The 14,191-nt window shown below is 39.3% G+C and overlaps 1 protein-coding gene across 1 annotated transcript in view; it reads left to right on the top strand.

The window, feature by feature from the left end:
- Window positions 1-14,191, top strand: part of PNLIPRP3 (pancreatic lipase related protein 3) — a 50,052-nt gene that overhangs the window by 13,225 nt on the left and 22,636 nt on the right. The window contains exons 3-4 of the mRNA XM_025397272.1: window positions 1,654-1,773; window positions 2,861-2,992. Of these exons, the coding sequence (XP_025253057.1) occupies window positions 1,654-1,773; window positions 2,861-2,992 (252 nt within the window). The remainder of the gene's footprint in view (window positions 1-1,653; window positions 1,774-2,860; window positions 2,993-14,191) is intronic.

A 14,191-nucleotide genomic window follows, 5' to 3' on the forward strand; every position in this document is an offset into this window, starting at 1 on the left:
AAATTCCCTCCAAACGGTTTTTCTGATGTAGAAACGGGACTACAGTAGGGGTTTGAGGCTCTCCAGCTGGGCCTAAGAGAGTTGAAATGAGTGAGCATCTGGATTCTCTTAGATACATAGATGGAATCATGTTTTTGTACTTGGATTGGATTATTTAGCAGAAAAATGCTTCCTAGAAGGCCTGAAGACAATTGATTTTATTGGCCACTTCAGCAAATCCCACATCTGGTTTGGGCCCTATCAGCAGAGAAAACCATAATCGGAACATGACTTGAGAGCCCAGTGGTGAAGCACCTAACTTCAAAGGCCATGTGGATTTGAACCCTGGCTCCAGCGTTCATTAGCTGCAGTACTTTTTGGCAAGTTACTTGGCCCCTCAGTGCCCCCTTTTCTAATTTTTAAAATCAGTAGCTACCTCACAGTGTTGTGAGAGTTAAATGAGCTACTCCATAAAGTGCTTAGAACAATGCCTGGCAAATAGACAGATAGGAGTGTTAGCTATTATAATTACTGAGCAAGCCAGCTTATGACTCTCATAACCATTAGCTTACAGTCTTGGAGACACTTTACCTAGCCAGCAAATTGTATGATTAATTGCATTACTATTAAACACAGGTAGCCAGAAATAGGCTCTTTGTTTGAATTTCATAAATATCTAAATGTATTGCTTCCAGGTTATAGGATTCACCACAGTCAGAGTTGCTATTTGCTGATTTAAGTATTCATTTTTTCCAAGAGAATCGCTTATACTTGTGCCTTTTATTGTTTTAAATAACAAAATCACTTAAATGTATAGTCTCCTAAAGTCTTTGAGAGTTTTGTTGTTAAGGCAATCCAACAAAATACAAGCAATACAAAAGAATATTTGACATAGTCATATAAAATTGTCTTCAATATGCTGGTATATTTCATGCGATGAGATTCTAACCTCAATTCCTTACTCATAAAGTGGGGTGGACAACCTCCATTGTTGCCATGTTTTTGGCATGCTTCTAGGCATGTTTTAATTCTCATGAATTACACTGATCACTGAGAAATGGTATACAAAAGTAAGATTTATTGAAATTCTGATTTAAACTTCCCTACGTTGTCTTGCAAACATTACTTTAAAAATCAAAGATTTTTTCTCTCCTTGTGTTGAATTTGTATACTGCATTGTATGATGCATTAATTTTTTGAGCTAGATGTGGTGGCTCATGCCTATAATCCCAGCGACTCAGGAGGCTGAGGTAGGAAGATCACTTGAGGCCACGAGTTCAAGATCAGCCTAGGCAACATAGTGAGACCCAGTCTCTAAAAAAAAAATGTTTATAATTAGCCATGTGTGGTGGCATGTGTCTGTAGTCCAACTACTGAGGAGGCTGAGGAGGTCAGATGGCTTGAGCCCAGGAGTTTGCAACTGCAGTGAGTTATGATGGAGTCATTGCACTTCAGCCTGGGCAACACAGTGAGACCTTGTCTCTAAATAATAATAAAAATAATTTATGGTACTTTTATAGTATGTAGCAGTAACTATTTAGTAAAAATATATTAAAGAAAGTTGTTAAAAATCAAATGTAGTGAAACACTTTTGAGCAGCTTTGGAATAGATCTACTAACTATTAAATAATTTTTAATTACTATTTTTCCTTAATCTCTTTCTGCTTGAAACAGGAGATCAGTGCGGTTAATTCTTCAACTATCCAAGCCTCATATTTTGGAACAGACAAGATCACCCGTATCAACATAGCTGGATGGAAAACAGATGGCAAATGGCAGAGAGACATGTGCAATGTATGATATGAATAAACTCCTTTTTACACTAGCATGCGAGCTTTGTGCTTAACATGAATGTACTTTGCAAGGTATTGATGTATATTCATGGAGATCTTCCATTCAGTTATCCACAATTATCCGTGTTACAGGGCCTCAAATGAGTTATCCATTTCCCATTTATTTTTATTATAAATTGCACAGATTACAAGGGGAGCAAATTTGTATAATCACTCTTGAATAAATTCTTCTCTTGACAGAAGATTAAATGGTATGATCAATTTCTCAATTAATTTAAGAAAAACAATTTCCAAGTTAACTCGACAAAATTAATCTTTCTCTGCTGTACTTAAGATTAATAGACTGCTAACATCATAAGCAATTAAATATTTATAAGGTCATATAGTGAAGATAACATTAGTACCTATCTCACTGAGTGAGAATTAAATTTATGTGTATGTATTTTATATATACTGAATATATGTGTTTATATATATAAATTTAATTCTCACTCAATGACATAGGTACTAATGTATAAGTGCTAATTACTAATATGTGTGTGTGTGTGTGTCTGTATATATATATATATATATGGGTTAGCACAGAGCCTAGCCTGTAGTAGGTTCTCTATTAATACCTATGTATTAGTCCATTTTCATACTGCTATAAAGAACTGCACTAGACTGGGTGATTTATAAAGGAAAGAGGTTTAATTGACTCACAGTTCAGCATGGCTGGGGAGCCCTCAGGGAACTTACAATCATGGCGGAAGGCACTGCTTCACAAGGCAGCAGGAAGGAGAAATGCCAAGTGAAGGCTGAAGAGTCCCTTATAAAACCATCAGATCTCATATGAGAACTCACTAACAGGAACACAGCATGGAGAAAATCGCCCCCGTGATTCAATTACCTCCACCTGGTCTCTCCTTTGACACGTGGAGATTATGGCGATTATGGGGATTACAATTCAAGATGAGATTTGGGTGGGGACGCAAAGCCTAACCATATCAACCTACTAGTATAGTTTCTTATTATGGAATCAAGTGTTAAGACACGTCGGTTTCCTTGAACACTTATTTCTTTAATATTTATATGAATCTTTGTGCCAGGTGTTGCTACAGCTGGAAGATATAAACTGCATTAATTTAGATTGGATCAACGGTTCACGGGAATACATCCATGCTGTAAACAATCTCCCTGTTGTTGGCGCTGAGGTGGCTTATTTTATTGATGTTCTCGTGGTAAGAAGACTTGATTTTTTAAAAATTATATTGAATTGGTTTTGGATATTAACACTCAGAAGTTGGGACAATTGAATGTCTTTTTTTATTAGCTTAGACAAGTACTGAACACGTGAAATAATAAGCATTTGTACATGGTAGACAGAAAAGGAAAAGTTTCTTCGTAGTAGAGTCTGTGGTTATTTGAAGCACCACTAGGTGGCAGTGTGTCTACACAGGCTCATCACTAAAAACTACCCGCGCAAGGTCAGTGCCCTGCTCAGCACGTTGGACCATCTCAATCAGTTTCATCACATTGTAAATCTACCCTTAAAATTATAAATTGTTACCATCTTACAAATTTTTTTGTTTAGAATATGACACGTATTTTCACACAAAAAGAGGGTTCAGTGCCTGTGAATTAGTTAGGTCTGTAAGCCAGTTCGGACACAACTATTTAACCCACATATTCTCTAAAAGAATAAAATAGATCTTGCTATTTATTAGGCCTATACTCTGCGACATTTACGAATCTCCAAATGTTTTCCAAAAAGTAATGTCCCACCCTAAAATGCAGGGTAGTAAAATCTGAAGATGCATAATCCGTTCAGATTTTTAAGGAGGGTTCATTCATTCATTCAACAAATATATATTTCACTCTGCACTTACTGTGGGCTGGGCATGGAAGATATGACTTGTAAGTAAGACAGCGTTTCTGCTCTGACAAAATGTACACTCTAGTAGGCAATGGAGGCACACACAGAAACCAATGAACAAGAAAATGTCAGTTGGTAACAAGTAGTGGGTGAAGAAAATGCAAGGCAGTAGAATGGAAAGTGGCAGGAGCAGAAACAAATTGGATGAGCAACCAGGTTGGGTGATATTTGAACATCACGACTGTCAGTAAACATCCTGAAGAAGAAATTAGGGATCCAAAGACTCATTTATGCCCCGGCACTTCTCTATCTTCTCTTCCCACTCTGTCAGGGAAGACTAAGGTACAAGATCTTTAGAGACAGTCTTTGTGTACAAAGGATGAAATCAGATTCATCTTCATCTTCTCTTTAGAAACAAAAAAAAGCTCTTGTGAATTTCTTCATTGATCTTAGGGCCTGAGCTGTGGGTTTTCCTATGTCCAGTAAATAAATAATATTGGTTCATAGGAAGCTGACAGGAGATGTTTGCAGAACTGAGGGGGAAAATGTTTGTGGAATTAAATGTTGATTGAATTGAATAGGCCACCTTGGAGTGGGAAAAGGGTTTAGGGTGAGTGGGCTCCGGGGCCTCTGGGGATAATTCAGGATTCAAGTTTAAAGAAGGAGCAGCTAAAAGAACAGCTGACACTCTTCTTCACCTCTCTTTCTGTCATCTCATCACAAGTTACTAAGCCACCACAATTCACCACCTGGATTGGTTCTGGGGCAAGCAGGTGCCTGGGAATGGGGTAGGAAGATGGGGAAGAAGGAGAACAATGAAGGGGATAAGGGCTAAGAATGATCTCAAATACCAACCTATATAAGGAGATAGGAAAGAAAATAGACATTTAAAATAGTGGCGACAGTCGGCCAGGCGTGGTGGCTCACACCTGTAATCCCAGCACTTTGGGAGGCCAAGGTGGGTGGATCACAAGGTCAGGAGATGGAGACCATCCTGGCTAACATGGTGAAAACCTATCTCTACTGAAAATACAAAAAATTAGCCGGGAGTGGTGGCAGGCGCCTGTAGTCCCAGCTACTCGGGAGGCTGAGGCAGAAGAATGGTGTGAACCGCGGCGGCGGAACTTGCAGTAAGCCGAGACAGCGCCACTGCACTCCCGCCTGGGCGAGAGTGTGAGACTCTGTCTCAAAAACAAACAAACAAAGAAATAGTGGCAACAGTAGAGAAAGGGATGTCCTAATGACCATGTAGCATTCATTGGCAGTTATTCACATATGTAAATGAGAAAGAAAATATTCTTTATTCTGTGACTTATAAAACTGTCATAACTGGTGGAAAAAATGGAACATTTGATCAAATGAAAAATGTATGCAAGTAAAATCAATTGTTTGATTTTTGTGATAATTATGAGAGCCTGAAACTTAGGTGAAACTAAAAGATGCTTGCTCAGGAGTGACATTATTAAGATAATAGAATAGGAAGACCTAGATCCTTCTTTCTCCAACAAGCACACTGATTCAACAACAACACGCAGACAAATTTTCTTCGTGAGAAATTCAGAAACTAGTTGAAAGGCTCTTACATCCTGGGTAAATATAAAACCAGCTACAATGAAGGCAGGAGGAAAATTTGAGATACCTTCTTGTCTTAACTTCTACCCCTGACCCAGCACCATATGATCTGAAGGAAACTCCTAGCTTCCCGCTTCACCTTGTGGATGGAAAAAGTGGGACTTCATACCCAATGTTTCAGTTTTTCTGGGGGCTGCTCAGGGTAATCACTTCAATATCACATGTCTTGGAGCATTGATAGAACCCAGAATACTTTAGTACCTAGGGGCCAATGAGAACAAAGATAGGAAGAAAGATGGCATTAAAGCAGTCACTATGGCCCCTTCCCTTAGCTCAGTGCAGACAAAGTGATTGGGTAGAATACCCTCGATCCCATGTTTTCCTTGGGAGGAAAAGAGTTAGACTGCAAATCAAAAGTTCCAACTTTTCCACGGGCTGCCTGAGAGACTGATTTCTGTCTTGACTCTCTTGGAAGTGCTGATGGCACTCAGCTTACTCCAGATGCTGAAGGCTGCTAAGAATAAAGATAGTGGTTTGAACCAGCACAAAGGTTTGACAGGTGCCCAGAACTATTGGCTAGGCTGATTGGTGAGAGTCTTCTCCCACAAAGAACAATCCATGAACACCCTGGCAGAGGTGGTTGCTTTTTCTAATGTGCAAATACCAACATAAAGAGTCAAGGAAAATAAAGAAACAATATATACCAAAGAAACAGATTCATCTGCAGAAACAAACCCTAATGAAACAGAGATATATGTTTAACTGACAGAGAATTCAAACTAACCATCATAAAAATGTTAAATGAGGTCAGGAGAATATTGCATGAACAAAGTGACAATTTCAACAAGAAGATTAAACAAATATAAAAAGTACCAAACAAATCTTGGAGCAAAAGAATATAATAATTGAAGGCCGGGTGTGGTGACCCGTGCCTGTAATCACAGCACTTTAGGAGGCCAAGGCAGGCAGATCACTTGACGTCAGGAAGCCGAGAGAAACCTGGCCAACATGGTGAAACCGCATCTCTACTGAAAATACAAAAAATTACCCGGTCATGGTGGCGCACCTGTAATCCCAGCTACATGGGAGGCTAAGACACAAGAATCGCTTGGACCTGGGAGGTGGAGGTTGCAATGAGCTGAGATGGTGCCACTGCACTCCAGCCTAGGTAACAGACTGCATTCCAGCCTAGGCAGCAGAGTAAGCAGCACTATACACACACAAAAAAACCCATCAATTTGAAGTAGATTAAAGACAATCATAACACCTAAAACTATAAAACTCCTAGAAGCAAACATAGAAGAAAAGCTTTATGATATTGGACTTGACAATGATTTCCTGGATATTTCACCAAAATCACAGGCAGCAAAAGCAAAAATAGACAAACATGTATTAAACTTGCATTAAACATGTATTAAACTCTCTAATCATCTCTAATCAAAAGATATAGAGTGATTGAATAAATAGTTTTGAAAAGATTTAACTACATGCTGTCTACAAGAGATTCATTTTATATTTTAGAGACACACGTAGGTTTAAAGTGAAGAGATGGAAAAGAATAATCAACACAAATGGTAACCATAAGAAAACAAATGACTGTACTTGTATCTGACAAAAAATAGACTTTAAGTCGGAAAGTATCACAAGTGACAAAGGTCATTATATAATGATAAAAGAATAGAATCACCAGGAAGATATAATAATTATAAATATATATGCACCCAACACCAGAGTACCTAAATATACAAGCCAACATTAACAGAATGGAAGGGAGAAATACATAGCAGTCAAATAATGGTAGTTTTCATTATCTGCTTTTCAATAATGGATATATCACCCAGATTGAAAACAAATAAGAAGAAAACTTATTTGAACAGCAACTTGAACAACACTATAGACCAAATGGACCTAAAACATGGGCATAGAATATTTCCTCCAACAACAGCAGAATACACTTTCTTCTCAAGTACACACAGAACCTTCTCCAAGATAGATCACAAATTAGGTTAGAACAAAATCTTAGCCAACTCAAGAAGACTGCAATAGTACCAAGTATCTTTCTTGACCACAGTAGAATGAAACTAGAATTCGATAGCAAAAGGAAAACTGGAAAATACACAAATATGTGCAAATTAAACAGAAAACTTTTAAACAACCAATGGGTCAAATAATGAATCAAAAGAGAAATACCATGAGACAGATGAAAACAAAAACACAACATACCAAAACTTTTGGGATTCAGCAAAAGCAGACTAAGAAGGAAGTTTATAGTGACAAACACCTAAATTTAAAGAGACAAAAGGTCTCCATTCAACAACCTAACTTTACACATAAAAGAACTAGATCAAGCTTACCCAACCCACAACCCAGAACTGCTTTGAGTGTGGCCCAACACAAATTTGTAAACTTTCTGAAAACATTATGAGATTTATGCATTGACCTGAGAGGAGCCGGGCACATTCCTCAGCCCCGGGCTCAAAACAAACAAGCCCAGTACAAACACATCCCATCCTCCCATCCCACCACATATCGCCATATATCTCTCAAACTTCCTGAGCCCAGTACAAACACATCCCATCCTCCCATCCCACCACATATCTCTCAAACTTCCTGAGCCCAGTACAAACACATCCCATCCTCCCATCCCACCACATATCTCTCAAACTTCCTGAGCCCAGTACAAACACCACCTGGAAGGTCTCCGATAAGGAGACAGCCGTTCAAGGTTTTACTGAAAGCGCGGGAACCGAAAGAATTCCTTTGTTCCCCTGTAACTTTCGGGCTATAAAAAAGCAAGCACTCGCATTGTTCGGGGCCCTCTTGTATGCTGTGTAGTGGAGGGACCAGGTTCGAACTTGTCATAAAGATCCTTGCCGCTTGGCTTTGACTCTGGACTCTGGTGGTCTTCTTTGGGGAACAGAGGGTCTGGGCATAACAGACCTTTTTTTAAAACTCATCAGATATCATTCGTGTTAATTTATTTTATGTGTGGCCCACGACAATTCTTCTTCCACTGTGGCATAGGGAAACCAAAAAATTGGATACCCCTGAACTAGATAAAGGAGAATAAACTTATTCTAAAGTCAGCAGAAGAATGGAAATAATAAAAATTACAGCAGAAATGAACAAAATAGTGAATACAAAAACAATATTAAGAAATGAACAAAACTGCAAGTTGGTTTGTTGAAAAGATGAACAACACTTACAAACCTTTAGCTAGACTAAAAAAAAACTTGAGAAGACCAACATTTGAAAAACTAAGAAATAAAAAGGAGACATGATTATTGAGGCCACAGAAATAAAAGGAACATGAGACTAGTATAAATAATTACACAACAAGATTTAAGATAACCTAGAAGTAATAGATAAATTCCTAGAAACATACAGCCTACCAAGGTTGAATCATGAAGAAATAGAAAATATGAACAGACTTGTATTAAAGAAGACACAAATCAATGGAAAGACATCCTGTGTTCGTGAATCAAGAGTCAATATTATCAAAATGTTCATACTACCCAAAGCTATCTACAGATTCAATGTAATACCTATCAAAATTCCAATGGCATTTTTTAACGGAAATAGTAAAAACAATTGTGAAATGTATACGGAATCACAAAGGACCCTGAATAGTAAAAACAATCTTGAGAAAGAAGAACTAAGCTGGAATCATCACAGTTCCTGTTTTCAAAATTTATTACGAAATTACAGTAATTAAAGTAGTGTGGCACTGGCATAAAGACAGAATAGAAATCTCAGAAGGAAACTCATGCATGTATGGTCAACTGATCTTCCACAGGAGTGCCAAGAATATACAATGAAGAAAGGATAGGCTCTTCCTACAACTGGCATTGGGAAAGCTGGATATCCACATAAAAAGGAATTAAATTGGACCTTTATCTTACACTATACACACACAAAGAAAAATCAATTTGAAATAGATTAAAGACAATCATAACACCTAAAACTATAAAACTCCTAGAAGAAAACATAGAAGAAAAGCTTTATGACATTGGACCTGACAATGATTTCCTGGATATTTCACCAAAATCACAGGCAGCAAAAGCAAAAATAGACAAGGAAGAAGATGTGGTTTGGATGCATGTCCCCTCCAAATCTTATGTTGAAATGTGGTCATAAATTTGGAGGTGGGCATAGTGGGAGGTATTGAATCATAGCGGTGGATCTCCCATGAATGGCTTAGTGCCATCCTCTTGATGATGAGTGAGTTCTTGCTCAGTTAGTTCACATACTATCTGTTTATTTAAAAGAACATGGAACCTCCCCGCTTACTCTCTTGCTCCTGCTCTTGCCATGTGATAGCCCAGCCCCACCTTTGCCTTCCACCATAATCATAAGCTTCCAGACATAAGCAGATGTTGGCACTATGCCTTATGCATAGCCTACAGAACAATGAGCCAATTAAACCTCTTTTCTTTATGAATTACCCAACATTAGATATTTCTTCATAGCAACACAACAATGAACTAACACACACACACAAAAAATATATAGTAAAAAGGAGCAGGGCATTGCTGTAAAGATACTTCAGAATGTGGAAGTGACTTTGGAGCTGGGAAATTAGCAGATGTTGGGAGAGTTTGTGGGGCTCAGAATAATACAGGAAGATGAGGGAAAGTTTTAAACTTCTTAGAGACTTGTTAAATGGTTGTGACCAAAATGTTGATAGAGATATGGATAGTGAAATCCAGGCTGATGAGGTCTCAGAAATGACAAAGTTATTGGGAACTGGAGTAAGGGTCACCCATGTTACACCCTTCCAAAGTGCTTAGCTGCATTGTGTCCACACCGTGGGAATCTGCAGTATGTTGAACTTAAGAGTAATGACTTCAGGTATCTAGCAGAATAAGTTTCTAAGCAGCAAAGCATTCAATATATGATCTGACTGCTTCTAACAATCTACAATCAGATATGGGAGCAAATAAATGACTTAAAGTTGGAACTTATATTTCAAAGGGAAGCAGAACATTGAAGTTTGGAAAATTTGCAGCCTGGCCTAGCCATGTGGCAGACAAAGAAAAAGCTTTTTCAGGAGAAGAATGTAAGTGGGCTGTGGAGCAACCACTTGCTAGAGAGATTAGCATGACTAAAAAGGAGTCGGGTGCTACTATCCAAGACAATGGGGAAAAGGCCTGAAAGGCATTTCAGAGATCTTTGAGGCAGCCCCTCCCATCGCAGGCCCAGATGCCTAAAAGGAAAGAATGATTTCAGAACCCAGGCCTAGGGTGCCACTGCCCTGCTCAGCCTTCAGAACACTGCTCCCTGCCTCCCAGCTACTCAGGCTCCACCCTCAGCTCCAAGGGTCCCAGGTACAGCTTAGAACACAGCTCTGGAGGGTGCAAGCCATGAGCCTTGTTAGTTTTCAAATGGTGTTAAATCTGCAGATGCTCAGAATGCAAGTGTGAAGGAAGCTTGGCAGCTTCCAGCTAGATTTCAGAGGATGTATAGATTAGTCTGTGTGCCCAGGCAGAAGCCTGCTGCAGGGGCCGAGCTCCCACAGAGAAACTCTACTAAGGAAATGCCAAGAAGAAATGTGAGATTGAACCCCTACACAGAGTCTCCACTGAGGAACTGCCTAGTGGATCTGTGGGAAGGGGCTCCTGCCCTCCAGACCCCAGAATGTTAGATCCGCTGGAAGATCCATGATTATAAAAACTGGCAGGCACTCATCTCCAACCCCAGAGAGCAGTATGTGGGTCACACCCAGAGAAGCTACAGGAGCAGGGCTGCCCAAGGTCTTGGGAGCCCACTCCTCACACCAGGATGTGGGACATGGAGTCAAGGATTATGTTGGAGCTTTAAGATTTAATGCCTGACCTGCTGGGTTTCAGATTTGCATGGGGCCTATTACCTCTTTCTTTTGGTCAATTTTTCTTTTTTGGAATTGAACTGTTTACCCAATTCCTGTACCACCATTATATCTTGGCCTTGAGTCTCAGATGAGACTTCTGACTTTGAACTTTGAGTTGATGCTAGAATGATTAACATTTTGGGGGAATAGTAAGAAAGGATGATTGTATTTTGCAATGTGAAAAGGACATGAGGTGTAGAGGGGTGGGGTGGAATGATATGGTTTGGATGTGTGTCGCCTCCAAATCTCATATTGAAATGTCATCCCCAGTTTGGAGATGGGGTTTAGTGGAAGGTATTAATTAGTTCAGGGGGATGAATCCCTCAAGAATGGTTTAGTGCCACCACCTTGCTGATGAGTGAGTTCTCACTCAGTTCACACAAGATCTGATTGTAAAGAGCATGGTCCCTCCCCACTTGCCTCTTACTGCTGCTCTCACTCTACGATACACTAACTCCTCCTTTGCCTTCCCTGATGATTCTAAGCTCCCTGAGGCCTCACCAGAAGCAGATGCCAGCACTGTGCTATGTATATAGCCTATGGAACCATAAGTCAATTAAACCTCTTTCTATAAATTACTCAGCCTTAGGTATTTCTTTATAGTAATGCAAGAATGAACACAGGGGACTACATCCAACTAAAAAGCTTCTTCCCAGGAAAGGAAACAATTAACACAGTGAAAAGGCAACCTATGGAATGGAAGAAAATATTTGCAAACTATATATGTTATCATATATCTGATAAGGGCTTAAATCCAAAATATATAAGGAACTCCAACAACTTAATAACAAAAAGACAAATAACCTGATTTTAAAATGGGCAAAGGACTTAAATAGTCTTTTTTTTTTTTTTTTTTTTGAGACGGAGTCTTGCACAGTCACCCAGGCTGGAGTGTAGTGGCATGATCTTGGCTCACTACAAGCTCTGCCTCCTGGGTTCATGCCGTTCTCCTGCCTCAGCCTTCCAAGTAGCTGGGACTACAGGCGACTGCCACCACACCCAGCTAAATTTTTTTTTTTTTTTTTTTTTTTTAGTAGAGATGAGGTTTCACCGTGTTAGCTAGGATGGTCTCAATCTCCTGACCTCGTGATCTGCCCACCTCTGCCTCCCAAAGTGCTGGGATTACAGGCATGAGCCACCGTGCCCGACCTAAATAGTCATTTTTTAAAAGAAGACACACAAATAACCAACCGGTTTATGAAAAACTATTGAACATTACTAATCATCGGGGAAAAGCAAATCAAATTCATGGTGAGATACCATCTTACGTCTTTTAGAATGGCTATTATTAAAAAAAAGCTTCTAAGTGTTGAGAATTGGGAGAAATTGAAACCCTTGTACACTGTTGGTGGGAATGTAAAATGGTACAGCCATTATGTAAAACACTATGAAGATTCCTCAAAAAATTAAAAATAAAACTACCATATGATCCAGCAATCACACTTCTAGGTACTTATCCAAAAGACTGAGATTAAGATCTAGAATAGATATCTCCACTTCCATGTCCATTGCAGCATTATTTACAATAATCAAGACATGGAAACAACATACATGTCCACGAACAAATGAACGGATGAAGAAAATGTATATCTACACGATGGAATATTATTCAACTTTAGGAAAGAAGAAAGTCCTGTTATATGCAACAAAACAGATGAACCTGTAGGACATTATGCTAAGTGAAATGAGCCCGTCACAGGACAAATATTGTATGATTCCACTTACATAAGGTATCTGAAATAGCCGAACTCATAGCAGCAAAGAATAGAATGCTTCACTTATGGGGTACATTGTGATGGTTTGATATATGTATACGTGTATACATGGTGGAATGATTACATCAATCTAATTAACATATCTGTCACTTCACATCTTCACAGAGCAATGTTTTTTTTTTTTTTTTTTTTGAGATGGAGTCTCACTGTTTCACCCAGGCTGGAGTGCAGGGGTGCTATCTCATCTCACTGCAACCTCCACCTCCCAGGTTCAAGTGGTTCTCCTGCCTCAGCCTCCTGAGTAGCTGGGATTACAGGCACACACCACCACGCCTGGCTAATTTTTCTATTTTTTTTTTAGTAGAGACGGGGTTTTACTATGTTGGTCAGGCTGGTCTTGAACTCCTGACCTCATGATCCGCCTGTCTCGACCTCCCAAAGTGCTGGGATTACAGACGTGAACCACTGCACCCGGCCGACATAACATTTTTTAATAATGAGAATGTTTTAAATCTACTCTAAGCAATTTTGAAATATATAATTCATTATTATTAATGCTAAGCAATAAATCTCAGAAACTTATTCCTCCTGTGTAACTGAAGTTTGGACCCACTAATCAATATCTCCCTATTCCCCACACCCCAATCTCAGCCCCTGATAACTACTATTATCCTCTACTTATGTAGTTTGACTTTTTAAAATTCCACATATTAAGTGAGGTTATGCAGTGTTTGTCTTTCTTTTTTTTGAGACAGAGTCTAGCTCTGTCGCCCAGGCTGGAGTGCAGTGGCACAATCTCTGCTCACTGCAAGCTCCACCTCCAGGGTTCATGCCATTCTCCTGCCCCAGCCTCCCAAGTAGCTGGGACTACAGGCACTTGCCACCACATCCGGCTAATTTTTTGTATTTTTTTTTTTTTTAGTAGAGACGGGGTTTCACCGTGTTGGCCAGGATGGTCTCGATCTCCTGACCTTATGATCCACCCTCTTCTGCCTCCCAAAGTGCTGGGATTTTCAGGCATGAGCCACTGTGTCCGGCCCAGTGTTTGTCTTTCTATGCCTGGCTTCTTTCACTTAGCATGTCTTCCCGGTTCATCCATGTTGTCACAAATGACAGAATTTCCTTTTTCATCGCGTAGGTGTAACACATTTTCTTTATCTGTTAATTCATTGATGGACACAGGTTGATTCCATATTTTGGCTATTGTGAATAATGCTGCAATGAAATGGGAGTGCAAATATCTCTTCTTCAGCATAATGATTTTGATATCTTTGCATGTATTCCCAGAAGTGAGATTGATAGATTATATAGTAATTCTATTTTTAGTTTTTCAAGGAACCTCCATATTATTCTCCATAATGGCTCTACCTATTTATATTCCCTCCACCAGTGTACAAGTTTTCCCTTT

The sequence above is a fragment of the Theropithecus gelada genome, chromosome 9 (genome assembly GCF_003255815.1).
Source record: "Theropithecus gelada isolate Dixy chromosome 9, Tgel_1.0, whole genome shotgun sequence".
In the NCBI taxonomy this organism is placed as follows: Eukaryota; Metazoa; Chordata; class Mammalia; order Primates; family Cercopithecidae; genus Theropithecus; species Theropithecus gelada.